Source organism: Dama dama, chromosome 2 (assembly GCF_033118175.1).
Source record: "Dama dama isolate Ldn47 chromosome 2, ASM3311817v1, whole genome shotgun sequence".
Lineage (NCBI taxonomy): Eukaryota > Metazoa > Chordata > Mammalia > Artiodactyla > Cervidae > Dama > Dama dama.
In genome coordinates, this window is record NC_083682.1 from 4,803,218 (window position 1) to 4,816,244 (window position 13,027).

Genomic DNA, 13,027 nt, shown 5'->3' on the forward strand with positions numbered 1-13,027 from the left:
CTGGGCCACCGGTATTGGGAGTGTGGAGTCGTAGCTACTGGACCACCAGGGAAGCCCCCAGTAAGTCCTTATTAGGTATTTGTTTTCAGAGAGTTCTGCTAATGCCACTGACTTCAGAAAACGAGGCTGCAAATACAGTCAGTCTGCCCCTGTCTAGCAGGGGTTAGGTCCACGAACAAACAGTGGGCACACCTTTGGGGAGAATTGACTATAAACACTAGACACTGTATTTAACTTACTGCCTTTAATAATCCCTTCTTGTTATGTGTAAAGCCCTTGAGAGCTCCAATAAATCATTGACAGGGTAGCCACAATTGTATTTGCTGTGATGCATGCCATGTAGAATTCTTATCTCTTGTAAGACTTGTGTTCACCCCAAGGCTTTGATGGGAGGACGGGCTGAGTTAACCTTCAGGCTCTGGAAGCATCTTCGAGCCCCCTTGGGTAGCTTTTTGAGAAATGGATTTGAGCTGTTGGTTGGAGTGCCCTCTTGGATGGTTTAAACTGGCTTGTAGCAAGCTTTTGCTTAGAGATCTTGGTGCTCTCAAAAATGGGACTTATGTCTTCAAAATTGGCCGGGCTGTGGACGTTTGCTCCATGCCAGGTAAACAGTGTGCAAAGGGTCATGTTTTGTGGGATGTGCCATGTGGCTTGTGGGATCTTAGTTCCACAACCAGGGATTGAACCCTCGGCAGTGAAAGCCCGGAGCCCTAACCACTGGACTGCCAGGAAATTGCCACGTGTAAATATCCTTGAATGCTAGGCAGGTGGCACCAGGCTAAGGTTACATGGGTGGATGCAGTTTTACTGACTTGCTCTTTTCTTTCAAGATCATCCAGGCAGAGCTCTCAGCTGCCCATCCCAGCCTCTCCTTTGGCCCTGACGTCCCCACCTGGGTGCCCCCCGTCCACTGCCCCCGGGGTGAATGCTCCACTCCCAGTCCCCGCCTCGCCCATCCTGCTCTGTGGCTCTTCTGTGTTGGGGAGGTTGGTGGAGCCCACACAGTCCAGGCCTCAGCCCCAGGGTGCATCTGAGACCTGTCTACAGGGGGTCCTACCCCCATTCCCACTGTGGGCCATGCTTTCCTTGGAAACCTGCCCCAGCTTCTTACTGGTTTCACTGCTCCTCCCAGTCCCCCTGCTCTCCATATAGCAGCCAGAGTGGTCTTCTTTGGGCTTCCCAGGTGGCACTAGTGGTGAAGCCCCCCGCTTCCCAGTGCGGGTAGATGTTAACAGACCCCGGGTTTGGTCCCTGGGTTGGGAAGATCCCCTGGAGGAGGGCTCAGCAACCCACTCTGGTATTCTTGCCAGAATTGGTGATGGACAGACAAGCCTGGCGGGCTACAGTCCACGGGATCGCAAAGAGTCAGACACGACTGAGCGACTTGGCATATATACCCGTGTCTTCTTTGGAACAGACACAGGAACTGACACCCCAAATCATGGCCCTTTATACTTTTCCATCACCCTAATCGTGAATCCCGGCTGCCTCTGGGCCTTCCTGTCTGAATTCAGCCCTGCCCTGATCCTGGCCAGCCTGCATCTCCAGCCCTTTCACAGGTCTGCCTTCGATCCTGAAAATCTTGCCTTCTGTCCGATCCTTCCTCTGGGCTTCCATGTCACTTGAGGGGTCCTCTCTGTCACTCCCGCTTCTTCCTGCCCCCCGTCTGAGCTGCGGGGTGACCCTTCCTGCCAGCATCTCCATCCTCTCCACGGCTGGCTGGCACGTAGGAGGCAGTCAACACACACTTGTTGAATAGACGAGTGAGTGACAGCCGGGATCACTTGTTCTGATTTCCTGAAGAAAAAGCAAGGGAATTCCAGAAAAACATCTACTTCTGCTTCATGGACTACACTAAAGCCTTTGACTGTGTGGATCACAACAAACTGTGGAAAATTCTTAAAGAGATGGGAATCCCAGGCCACCTTACCTGCCTCCTGAGAAACTTGTATGTAGGCCAAGAAACATTGGTTAGAACCAGACACGGAACAAGAAACTGGTTCAGAATTGGAAAGGAGTATGACAAGGCTGTATATTGTCTGCTTATTTAACTTCTGTGCAGAATAACTCATTCTAAATGCCAGGCTGGATGAAGCACAAGCTGGAATCAAGATTTTGGGAGAAATATCAATAACCTCAGATATGTAGATGACACCAGCCTAATAGCAGAAAGTGAAAAGAAACTGAAGAGCCTCTTGATGAAAGAGAAGAGTGAAAAAGCTGGCTTAAAACTCAACATTCAGAAAACTAAGATCATGGCATTCAGTCCCATCACTTCATGGTAAATAGATGGGAAGAAAATGGAAACAGTGACAGATTTCATTTTCTTGAGCTCCAAAATCACTGCGAACGGTGACTGCAGCCATGAAATTAAAAGATGCTTGCTCCTTGGAAGAAAAGCTATGACAAATGTAAATAGTGTATTAAAAAGCAGAGCCATCACTTGCCAAGAAAAGTCTGTATAATCAAAGCTGTGGTTTTTTCCAGTCATGTACCAATGTGAGAGTTGGACCACAAAGAAGGCTGAGCGCCAAAGAATTAATGATTTTGCACTGTGGTGTTGGAAAAGACTCTTGAGAGTCCCTTGGACTGCAAGGAGATCCAACCAGTCCATCCTAAAGGAAATCAGTCCTGAATATTCATGGAAGGACTGTTGCTGAAGTTGAAGCTCCAGTACTTTGGCCACCTGATGCAAAGAGCCAACTCAATTGGAAAAGACCCTGATGCTGGGAAAGATTGAAGGCAGAAGGAGAAGGGAGGGGCAGAGGATGAGATGGTAGATAGCATCACTGACTCAATGGACATGATTCTGAGCAAACTCCAGGGAGATACTGAAGGAGAAGGAAGACTGGCGTGCTGCAGTCCATGGGGTCGCATAGTCGGACACAGCTTAGCAACTGAACAACAACAAATCTTTGAAACCGCATTGCCCTTGATTTTGATGGGTTTGATGTCTGCGCCCAAGAGGCTTGCATGATGAGAAAAGGAAAAATAGCATGCGCTAGGGATGCACACACTCACAGTTCTGGGGTTTTATTCTGCTTTACTACAAACTTTGGCATCACTGACTCGATGAACATGAGTTTGAGGATGCTCCGGGAGTTGGTGATAGACAGGGAAGCCTGGCGTGCTGCAGTCAATGGAGTCACAAAGAATTGGACACAACTGAGCGACTGAACTTAACTGGTGAACTTTTAGCTCCTTTGTATGCAGCTGTGCTTGCTGGCAGAGGGTTTAGGGGGAGGTGGTGCCATCAGGCACTTTCAGCAGGTCGGGGGAGGGCTGATGTCGGGGAGGGTGAGAGGGAAGAGGTGAGTCAGGAGCTGATCAAGGAAGAAGGTGAAAGGAGGCAAATATTTACAGCAAGAAAACGAAATGCGCTCGCCTGGCAGAGGCTGGAAACCAGCCGGGAGGGCCAAGCCTGCAGGGGATGAGGGTGGCAGCTGTCTGATTTCCCAAGTCTCCAGGAGGGAGGCCTGCCCCAGGGTTCTGTGCATTGGGTTTTCCTGGAGTCTTCTGGAACCTGAAGTGGTTTGTGGAGTGGCTACCGCGCAGCCAAGGTGTGTGGTGTTGACTCCGGTTCCCACCTGAGATAAAGCATCAAGGCTTTTATGGATGTGTTTGAGGACTTTCTGTGCCAGCCTCCAGGCTGCCTGGTGGGTAGGGATGGGATTTGCCCCGGCACGGCAAGTTGCTAAACTGCCCTGGGATTCGGGATTCCGGTTGGGTGAGGCTCCGGCTGCCTGTTGCCCGGAGGCAGGGTTGGTGGGATGGCCAGGGGCCTGGGGGTGAGGGGTTCCAGCTCCTGGACTCTGCTGGCCACCCAGCGCCTCCAAGCAGAGGCAGCGATGGCTTGTCTGTATCCCGCTGGAGCAAGGGGGGGAGAGGTGAGGGGGCAATTACAACCAGGTGTGTTAATGAGTAACATTCAATTTATCAAATGGGAGGAAATGGCCAAATTCAGAATGGATCACACGTCTATATAGGGGCTTCCCCAGTGGCTGATCCATAAAGACCCCGCCTGCCAACGCAACAGAGACTGGTTCGATCCCTCAGTCGGGAAGATTCCCTCTAGGAGGAAGTGGCAACCCACTCCAGTATGCTTGCCTGGGAAATCCTGTGGACAGAGGAGGCGGGCAGGCCACAGTCCTTGGGGTCGCCAAGAGTCAGACAGGACTTAGTGACTAAGCAGCGACAACAACAAGGGATTTTCTAATGTCTGGTCAACACTCACCACGTTCTGTTCACCCTTGTCTTTCCAGGAGCTCACTGACCATGGCGGAGGCCCACCAAGCCGTGGCCTTCCAGTTCACAGTCACTCCGGATGGGATCGACCTCCGAATGAGCCATGAGGCCCTCAGGCAGATCTATCTGTCTGGACTTCATTCCTGGAAGAAGAAGTTCATCAGATTCAAGGTTTCCAGATCCTTGCTTCAATCTGTACAGTATTTGCTTTCCTATTTGAGAAGTCCAGGTTCTATTGAAGTTTCAGTGCGTCCGTGGTAATTGGCACCTTATGTATGTTTCCTGGTCCGTAAGGCCTGTGAGACAATTTTATATGTGTTGACTCACTGAATTCCTGGAGAAATTCTGTAAGGCAGGCGGGGTGAATTGGGACCCTTTGGGCAGATGAGGAAATCGGGGTTCAGAGAGGGTAAGTGACCTTTGGGGTAGAAGGAGAATAAATGTCTCTAGCTCCGAGTCTGGATCCCTCTACACTTCACAGGAAACCACAGAGAGTTTATTTAACAGACATCTCACCAATGAAATGGTCCACCACTGAAAAAGATGCACGTAAATGCAGATGCAGGCTTCTGAGCTGGCTCGGTGGTAGAGAATCTGTCTACCCATGCAGGAGATACGGATTTGTTTCCTCTGTCTGGAAGATCCCCTGGAGAAGGGAATTGGCTACCCACTCCAGTATTCCTGTCTGGAAAATCCCATAGATAGAGGAGCCTGGCAGGCTCCAGTCCATGGGGTCGCAAAGAGTTGGACGTGACACAACTGAGTGGCTGAGCAAATGCAAAGTTCTCAGTTCTGTTTACTGGCAAGAGTGGACCTTTATTCACTGTTTTAACCATGTGTCTTGTTTTCTTTAAATTTTACTGGAGTATAGTTGATTTATAGTGTTGTGTTGTTTCAAGTGTATAGCAAAGTGAGTCAGTTATACACATACAAATATCCACTCTTTTTAAGATTGTTTTCCCATATAGGTCAGCAGAGTGACATTTTTCTTAAGTCTTTATTGAAATAATTTGTTCCAACATTGCTTCTGTTTTATGTCTTTGGGTTTTTGACTGGCGGCATCTGGGGGATCTTGATTCCCTGACCAGGGATGAAACCCACACCTACTGCATTGGAAGGCGATGTCTTAACCACTGGATGGCCGGGGAAGTCTGATGTGCCTTGTTTTTAATTCATCTTATTTTAAAAATCACAGAAGTCGTGAATATGCACATACTCTTCGCTTGAAACTTCCTCAATTTTGCTGTTGAGAGAGATAGTGCTGGGAAAAGTCTCCAGGGTTCTCTTTTCTCACTGCCAGTAATGAAAAAATGAAAGTCACAGAAGGACAAATGCATGTTTAAAAAAATTCAAACAAGTTGAAAGTGTATCAAAAGTGTCCACTCCCCATTCCCCAACGAAACTGGGTTTGATGTCCTTTTCCTTTCAGAGGGCAGCTCAGAGGAGGGCTGTTGAGAAAGGCCCCCGAACTGGAGTGGGTGGGAGCAAGGACCAGGGAGACCTGGCCTGGCTGGACAGGTGTCCCCTGGCTCTGTTGGAGGGTCCTGGGGCCCAGGTTCACTTCAGTTCAGTTCAGTCGCCCAGTCATGTCCAACTCTTTGTGACCCCATGGACTGCAGCATGCCAGGCCTCCCTGTCCATCGCCAACTCCCAGAGCTTGCTCAAACTCATGTCCATTGAGTCGGTGATGCCATCCAACCATCTCATCCTCTGTCATCCCCTTCTCCTCCCGCCTTCAGTCTTTCCCAGCATCAGGGTCTTTTCCAATGAGTCAGTTCTTGGCATCAGGTACAGTCTTTTGCCTGAGGCCCCAGCTGCTGTGACCCTTTCAAAGTGAAGGAGGGCGCCACCTGCAGGGAGACGTGCCCTCTGCGCCCCTGACCTTGGGAGCTCCTTGTACCTTCCTAACCACGTGGTTTCCTCAGGGACCTAGGGGCAGGGGTAGGGGGCGGGGGGCAAGGCTGGCAGAGCTGCTGCAGGGTGGGGAGTGTGGAGAGTGGAGACCATTTATCTAGAAACTGCTTTCCCCCATTACCATTTAATGTGTCTTTATTTTATAAGAACATTTCAGAGAACTTCAGAGAACACCAGAAGGCCCCCCCTCCCTGCCCCTGCCCCTCACCCCCAACTGCTTTGTTTAAAATCTTCCATACCTCTCAATAATGGGAATAACATGGTAGTCTCTCCTAAGAAAATTCAGTAAAGATCTGAGAATGTTTTTAATCCGTTGTCTTGGTCAAACCAATCTCTTATTAACATGACTTCGGTATGATTTTTTTTTTAATTGGAAGTCTTGAAACATACACAAAAGTAAATAATAAAGGCACACCGCTGTAATAAAGTCACATTGCTCATTTCCACAACTGTCAACATTTTGCATTTTGAGGTCTTATTTCTTCCTACCCCTTCTCCCCGGCTACATTGTTTTTTTTTTAAGGGGCTGTTGCAGGGCTTTGGCTGAAGCATCTTTTGGGAGATTCTGGCCATGGAGTGAGGTCTTGTAAAATATTAATACCTCGGGTTAAGCAGTGTCTGATTCAGAAGCAGCAAGAGGGCTGATCTGAGAGTGAGGGTCTCGGGGCATCCTGGATGCAGCAGGTTGGGGAGAGGATGTCATGGTGGGCAGTGTCCTGAGTCAGTCTCAGGGGAGCTAAGGAATGGGTATGTTAACTTAAGGCTTCCAACCTAGAGTGATGTTCATGTCCTGGAGTCGTTCTCCAGGGAGACGATTTTCGAGAAGGTTTTGACTCACGTGCTTCCCCGGTAGCTCAGTGGTAAAGACTCTGCCTGCCACAGTAGGAGACCCAGATTTGATCCCTGGGTCAGGAGAATCCCCTGGCAAAGGGAATGGCCACCGCTCCAATATTCTTGCCAGGAGAATTCCATGGACAGAGGAGCTTGGCGGGCTACAGTCCATGGGGTCACAGAGTCAGACACAACCAAGTGACTAACACTTTGCTTCAGGTGATTCTAACGTCCTGGGGTTGCTCTTCAGGGAGACTGTTTCAGGGAGAGTTTTGGCCCAGAAGTAGAGGAAGGGAAGGAGCTGGGCAGAAGTTGAGCCGCTGAGCCTGGAGGCCCTGGGAAGCGTCGCCAGTAGCAACAGCGTGGTTGTTTAGCCGTCAGTGTGTGCATCCCCCACCCTCTCCACCGCCTGCCAGCTCACACCCCACCCCCCGCCAGCAGGAGGGGCACGGCTCATGGCGCTTGTGTCTGTTTCCAGAATGGCATCATCACTGGCGTGTACCCGGCGAGTCCCTCCAGTTGGCTCATCGTGGTTGTGGGCGTGATGTCGACAATGTATGCCAAGATCGACCCCTCTTTGGGAATAATCGCTAAGATCAATCGGACCCTGGACACGACGTGAGTAAGCCTCTCAAATCTCAAAGGGTCTAGGGAGTGACTCACTTTTTTGTTGCTGCCATTTTTCTGTCTTTTCAAACGTCATGACGGTCTGTTCTGGATATTCTCTTTGAGGCTTTTGCTATGATTCTCACGACAGCTTTCTCCCCATGTCCTGGACTGGTATGAAGGTCCCCTGGGGAGTTTGGGGTCCCTTGTCACTCTTTCTCAGAATCCCAGGTGTGTGAAGAGCAGCCTCTGCCCTTAGCCTGGCCAGGGGGTCCTCAGAACAAATTTTGTCCCAGGCACTGGTTCCAGACATGCTGTCTTCCTTGTACGGGGGGCCATCCTGGAGTTCTGGGACTCCGAGAGCTGACTGCTATGGAGGGTTCTGGAGAGACTTCAGCCGCTCAACTCCTTGTCTGAGTGACTTAGAAGCTGGGGAGGGACTCTCATCACTCTATCCTAGTGACTGTAGATTTCTAAGAGCTTGAAAATAGGCTTTTTTTTTTTTTTTTAATATCGTGAGATTTGGCCTGGAGACGCCTTTGGGTGACACTTTTCCTTCAAGGCGTGCGGCGCCTGGGTCCTCATGCGGGAGTGCTGGCCGTGCCCGCGAGGGTCTCTGTGGAGCACCTCTGATGTCCTTTCTTCCCTCCGGCCCTGGGGGTGACCCTGGCTCCCATAATCATCTCCTGCCCCGTGGCCCCTGCGCTGCCCTGACCTCTCTCACTGGGCTCTCTGATGTAAAGTGAGGAAATGCTCAAACTTGCAGCTTCCTGGGACTTCCCTGTGGGTCCAGTGGCTAAGACTCAATGCAGGGGGCCCAGGTTCAATCCCCGGTCAGGGAACTAGATCCCGCATGTCACAACCAAGACCTGGTGCAGCCAAATAAATTCACAAATAAATAGTGAGAAAAAAAAGACGTGGATTCCTGCCCAGAGTCATGGAGAGGAAATGGGGAGGTTGGGCTCCAGACCCAGCTCTGTGTGGTACCTCAGACCCCCGTGCTCCCTTCAGCAGGCCCTGAGCCTCCCCGAAGAGAACCTTCCTGCCAAACAAAGGTGGGAACAGCACCTCTGCATCATTGGCGTTTGAGGGACCCAGTGATGGGATCCACACGGTGCTAAGCCTACCCCACCCCCCTCCATTACACTCTTTGTGATTGCAGCTCTGAAAGACACATTTTTATTCTTTGGGCCATGCCGTAAGGCTTGTGAGATCTTAGTTCCCCGACCAGGGACAGAACCGAGGCCCTCAGCAGTGAAGTGCTGAGTCCTAAGCACTGGACTGCAAGAGAATTCCCCTGGGACACCTGTTTCTGTTTTCTGGTTGAAAAGGACTCCACCTTGGCTGTGGCTTGTCCCAAGCCAGACCTTTGATCCTGTTTGTGTGTTGCTTGTTTGCACTGGTGAACATTTTAGGTCTGTGACTAGAGAAATGATAATCCCCAAGTCCTCGTCCCATGTTTGGGCTTTCGCTTTTTGTTTTTAGTTTTTAAAAATTTTCTTCATTTTTTGACCGTGCCTTGGAGCAGGTGGGATCTTAGTTCCCTGACCAGGGATCAAACCTGCACCCTCTGCGGTGGAAGGGCAGAGTGTTAACCACTGGACCACGAGGGGATTCCTGAGCTTTGCTTTTGGAGTCAGGAGTTGTGAGGAAGGTGGGGGACGGATTGTAGCCCAGGTGTGTCCACCGAGTCTCTGGGCAGTAGCTTCAATGTTGGGGTTGGGCCCAAGATAAACAGATGAATTTCTGGGCCCTTTACTAAGTCAGTTGTTTGGATTTCAATGTTGCCTTCAGAAAAGGACAGGGAAATAAAGTGGCAAAATGTGACATAAAAGAAAGCTCACGGCGCAGGGCCGAGTTTGATTCTGATGACAGTAAAGAAAGGATTAAGCACTTTTCACGGAAAGGTCTGAATCTTCCCTTGTCTGGGCTAGTGCCCCTCACTGCCAACAGCTGCTCCTGTTCACCAGGCCCTGGGATGCTTGACAGCCAGTGTGATGCGCTGAGTCACCCACAGCCCCCAGCTGCCTCGGAACCCTGGCTCACACCTTTATCAGCATCTTCGAGGCCCTGGGTACAAACCCGTCCCCGTGGGGAACGCACACCTGGGCTTCGCACCTGCCAGACTCCTTGGTCTGCCTGGCCGCCCCCCCACTCCGGGAGTCCCAGCAGGGTCCCCGAGCAGGGACTCCGTCTCTCTCTCATCACCCTGCACATGTCTCTGCCCTCTATTTCCGGAGAGCCACAGGCCTACCCCCACCATAGACAGCTCATCTCTGCATCCCTGCTTGCTTGGGTTTAACACACTTTTTAATTTACTCCGGACCTTGGGTCATTTCTTTACACTGGATTATATTTAGAAGTGTTGGCTATTTAAAGCCCTTTCTAATCTGAGTCTTTATAAGATTTGTTTCTTCATCATTCTAAGCCAATTGCAGTAAACTGGGCCATCCCTGACCCAGATTTAGAAAGACCAGGTTAAGGGACCAGCAGCTCCCAGGGTCAAGGGTCAAGGGCTGTTCTGCATATTCTTGCTGGAGAGGATCCCCAACACCCTGAAGTCTCGGCCTCCCCCCAACCTCTGGGTGGCCCACCCCCTGCAGCCTTAGAAGGGGCACAATGTATAACAGAAAGCTTTTTTTGCTAATGCTTTCAGTTGAAGTGCCTGTAGGTGTACATATAGAAAATGCCAAATCCATCATTTGCTCGTTGCTGTTCAGTTGCTCAGTCATGTCCAGGCTTCCCTGTCCTTCACTGTTTCCCGGAATTTGCTCAAACTCATGTCTACTGAGTCAGTGATGCCATCCAACCATCTCATTCTCTGCCGCCCCCTTCTCTTCTGGCCTTCAGTCTTTCCCAGCATCAGGGTCTTTTCTAATGAGTCGGCTCTTCGCATCAGGTGGCCAAGGTATTGGAGCTTCAGCATCAGTTCTTCCAATGAATATTCAGGACTGATTTCCTTTAGGATTGACTGCTTTGATCTCCTTGCAATCCAACGGACCCTCAAGAGTCTTCTCCAGCACCACAGTTTGAAAACATCAGTTCTTAGGTGTACAACATAATGATTTGATACATATATTCTGCAAAATGATTACCACAAGTTTTGTTAACATCCATCACCCAATATAGTTACAAATTTAAAAAATATATATTTTTTTAGATTTCACATGTGAGACCATACAGTATATGCCTTTCTTTTTTTAACTTTTTTTTTAATTGAAGTATAGTTAATATTCCATGTTGTGTTAGTTTCCGGTGTATAGCACCATGATTCAGGAATGTGTATATGTATTAGTTTTCTATGTCTGTGAGTCTGTTTCTGTTTCATTTTTAAAAAGTTCATTTGTGTCCTATTTTAAATTCCACATGTGAGTGATATCATCTGGTATTTGTCTTTCTCTGTCTGACTTATTTCACTTGCTATAATGTCCTTAAGGTCCATCCATATTGTCACAAATGGCAGGATTTATTCTTTTTTTTTGCTGAATAATATTCCATTGTATCACTCCATATTAGTACCATCTCTTGTTTATCCATTCATTTGTCCATGGACACTTAAGTTTCCATGTCTGGTCTGTTGTGAATAATGCTGTAGTGAACACGGAGTGATTTCATTTCCTTCAGATAAATACTCAGAAGTGAAATTGTTGGATCATATGGTAGTTCTATTTTTAATTTCTTTGAGGAATCTCCATATTGTTTTCCATAGTGACTGCATCAGTTTCCATTCCCACCAACAGTGCATAAATGTTGCCTTTTTTCTCCACATCCTCATCAACATTTGTTATTTAAGTTATTTTTATTTTGTGAATATTTTGTGGTTTTTCAAAACAACTAAAACTACAGCCCACAAAGGTGTATGAGTGGCTATATTTCTTCTCATTTTTTAAGTCCTATCTTTTTTTTTTTTTTAACCAAATGATCAAACTTAAAAATATGGAACACTTCACGAATTTGCGTGTCATCCTTGCGCAGGGGCCATACTGATCTTCTCTGTATCGTTCCAGTTTTAGTATATGTGCTGCCGAAGCGAGCACTAAGTCCCATCTTCATCAGATCACTTTCCTATCTACATCCCTTTCCCTAGCAAATAAAAATATTTTCTAAGTTTTTGAGTGATCATTTTACAGCATCAGTTTCTACCTGTGTTCATGATAAATGTTCCTGCCCAGATCAAAAACAAGCTCTTTTGATATAAATAGTTGAAGTAATAGTTTTGTCAAGTGACCTGCATTTCTTATTTGTCATGATGAAATGCAAAGGTATGTTTAGGGGAAAAACATCTTGAGTAGCAGGAATGGAAGGCGCAGAATTGCAGCCAGCTCCCAGCCGAGAACACAGGTCAGTCGTCAGTCTGGGGCGTAGCTCCCATCATGGGCGAGCCAGTGCCTCACCCCTGACTTCCTCATCCTACTTGGACCTGGAGGAAGCTGTTTTCCCTGATTATGCCCGTTAGCCTGGGTTTGTTTTGAGGACCAGCAAAGCAGATGGGGCTGGTTCCTCTCACATCCAGAAGAAAGATGGCTGAGTCTTGGGAGAATCAGGTTAACACGGGTGGCCCCCTCTCTCTGATCAGGCTTGGGGTCCGTGGCTTCCTTCGCTGATGAACCCGTGGCTTGTCTGGTCTTGTCTCGGCAGTGGCTGCATGTCCAGCCAGACCAAGAAGGTGGTGAGCGGCGTCATCTTCGGCACGGGCCTGTGGGTGGCCCTCATTGTCACCATGCGTTACTCCCTGAAAGTGCTGCTGTCCTACCACGGCTGGATGTTCGGCCAGCACGGCAGGCTGAGCCGCACCACCAAGATCTGGATGGTAATGCTGCCCCAGCACGCAGCTGGTGGGGAGGGTTCTGTTTCTTTCTGCCGTGGCTCGAGGCTTGTAGGACCTTAGTTCCCAACCAGGGGTCAAACCTGAGTCCATGGCAGTGAAAAACCCACGTCTTAACCGCTGAACTGCCGGGGAGCTCCCTGGTAGATGATTCTAAAACTGCCTAACATAGTCACAGCCGTGGGTGTTTCACAGCTTGATGTGTTTGGAGATAAATATACACTTGTGAAACCCTCATCTCTACCAAAGTCACTAATATATCCACCCCGCCCTCCTTGAACCCTGGGCCCCACCCATGCCTTTTGCCTTTGAATGTAAGAGCATTTAACCTAAGCTTCACCCTCTCAGCAAATGTGTAAGGTCTGACGAAGGACTGTTTGTTCCATTCTCAGTGTCTAGCACATACTTTTTTCCGGAGTTCCCTGGACAGTCCAGTGGTTGAGACTCCACACTTCCACTGCAGGGGCTGTGGGCTCCATCCCTGGTCAAGGAACTGAGACTCCACATGCCCAGTGGTATGGCCCGAAAAGGAAAACAGAAAAAGAAAAGCAAAAAAACCCTAACCAAACAGAACATAGTTATGTCCTGTAACTGAAACCTTGTCCC

The 13,027-nt window shown here is 49.0% G+C and overlaps 1 protein-coding gene and 1 non-coding gene across 2 annotated transcripts in view; one reads left to right on the forward strand and one right to left on the reverse strand.

The window, feature by feature from the left end:
* Positions 1-13,027, forward strand: part of CPT1A (carnitine palmitoyltransferase 1A) — a 58,335-nt gene that overhangs the window by 13,524 nt on the left and 31,784 nt on the right. The window contains exons 2-4 of the mRNA XM_061161901.1: positions 4,263-4,416; positions 7,469-7,608; positions 12,235-12,406. Of these exons, the coding sequence (XP_061017884.1) occupies positions 4,276-4,416; positions 7,469-7,608; positions 12,235-12,406 (453 nt within the window). The 5' untranslated portion in view covers positions 4,263-4,275. The remainder of the gene's footprint in view (positions 1-4,262; positions 4,417-7,468; positions 7,609-12,234; positions 12,407-13,027) is intronic.
* On the reverse strand, positions 11,527-11,633 carry LOC133041059 (U6 spliceosomal RNA). Its single transcript, XR_009689119.1, has one exon. It is a non-coding gene; the product is annotated as a U6 spliceosomal RNA (small nuclear RNA).